Source organism: Trichinella spiralis (genome assembly GCF_000181795.1).
Source record: "Trichinella spiralis strain ISS 195 chromosome Unknown Scfld4563, whole genome shotgun sequence".
NCBI classification, from domain to species: Eukaryota; Metazoa; Nematoda; class Enoplea; order Trichinellida; family Trichinellidae; genus Trichinella; species Trichinella spiralis.
In genome coordinates this window covers 1-1,560 of record NW_003531502.1, presented here as the reverse complement: position 1 = coordinate 1,560, position 1,560 = coordinate 1, and the positions used below count along the sequence as shown (strand labels likewise).

The following is a 1,560-nucleotide window of genomic DNA, read 5'->3' as shown; positions in this document are numbered from 1 at the left end:
TTAAATTTGCATTACTGTAGGTTTGGGTTGTTTTTACCTGTAAAATAACAACGTTTTCTGTGCGAAAATCAAAGCAATTCATTTTAATATTATTGTCTCTGTTTAATTAACATAATTTCGGCGAGAATTTACTCACTTAATTTTATAAACATAATTGTGCTTGCGTATTTTTTTCAGCTGTACCAAATACGAGATGACCCTTGATACAGAAAGCTTTTTTATGGGAATAGCTTGCCTTTCTTCAAAGCGAAGCAAAGATCCAGTGACTCAAGTTGGCGCTTGCATTGCAAATTCAAGTGATGTTATTATTTCTACTGGTTACAATGGAATGCCAGTTGGTTGTGACGATAATGTGCTTCCATGGGGAAAAAGTCTTCCTAACCCATTGGAAACGAAACATCCGTTTGTTTGTCACGCAGAATTGAATGCTTTTTTAAACGCTAGTACCAGTGAACTTTCTGGTTGTAGGTTATATGTAACTTTATTTCCTTGCAATATGTGTGCAAAGTTAATCATTTCATCGGGTATCAAAGAAATTATTTACCTAAGGGATAAATCAAACAAATGGGAAATGATGGCTAGTCGAAAAATGTTTGATGAATCAGGTGTTAAATACCGTCCTTTTTCCTGCTCAGTATCAAATGTAATTCTTGAACTACAGCCAAATACCTCTGACACAGTAGATACTGTTATTACAGAAGCTTGTAGAGAAATGCATATCTGAAAATTTTTAATATAGCTTTCACTGTGATTTTTAATGATGATTAAAAAATTTCTAATTTAAAATGTTGTCATATTGTTTCTTTAATAAGTAACTTATTCAACTGCAATATTATTGCTGAAAAGTAGTAGCAGTAAGAAATTCTAATGAATAAGATATAAGCATGACGCTGAACTATTCGAAGACTGCAAACTTACTAAATTTTTTACTTTACTAAGATAACCATAAAGTAAAAATCAATGAGTTGGAAGTTTCTTTAATTTTCCTAACCGTTAAATATAATGTTCATAATTTAATTATAAAATTCAACTAATAATTATTAGAAGAAATTAAAGAAAGTAAGCAATTAAAATTTTCCAATTAAATTTGCATAAACTGTTTTAACAATGTGTACTGACAGTTTAAACAGTTGACAAAAGAACTTGCTAACACTATTGAAAAAATTAAACCAACTCATCAATTTCATACTGTATTCATTAATCGTTTCTTCATAAACAGGGCTTTGTTTGTTGAAGTACGCTTTTATGTTTTTCTTGTTATAATATATTACTTTTAATATTTAGGTAATAAATACTGAAAAATGCAAAACGAACTTGGGGAATTCGTAGATCTCTACATTCCACGAAAATGGTTAGTGTTTTAATTAGATTATTTTAATAGTGAATTAGTGAGATAGTGTGAATTCAAGTTTCTGTTTTATCATTTATTTATTTTTGTAATGTTGCGTAATTTGTTTGTTTGATTCTGATTTATTTCAATAGTTCTGCTAGCAGTCGCATTGTTTCTGCCAAAGATCACGCGTCTGTTTCAGATTGAGATTGCTAAAAGTAAGTGTATTT

General features: G+C 29.7%; 1 protein-coding gene across 1 annotated transcript; it reads left to right on the top strand.

The window, feature by feature from the left end:
• Positions 1 to 177: 177 nt before the first annotated feature.
• On the top strand, positions 178 to 1,329 carry Tsp_13353 (probable deoxycytidylate deaminase; the record flags this gene model as incomplete). The annotated part of the gene is made up of 3 exons (XM_003367261.1): positions 178 to 468; positions 550 to 688; positions 1,285 to 1,329. Coding segments are annotated over 3 exons (475 nt in total), but the record flags the coding sequence as incomplete, so codon positions are not given.
• Positions 1,330 to 1,560: the final 231 nt, after the last annotated feature.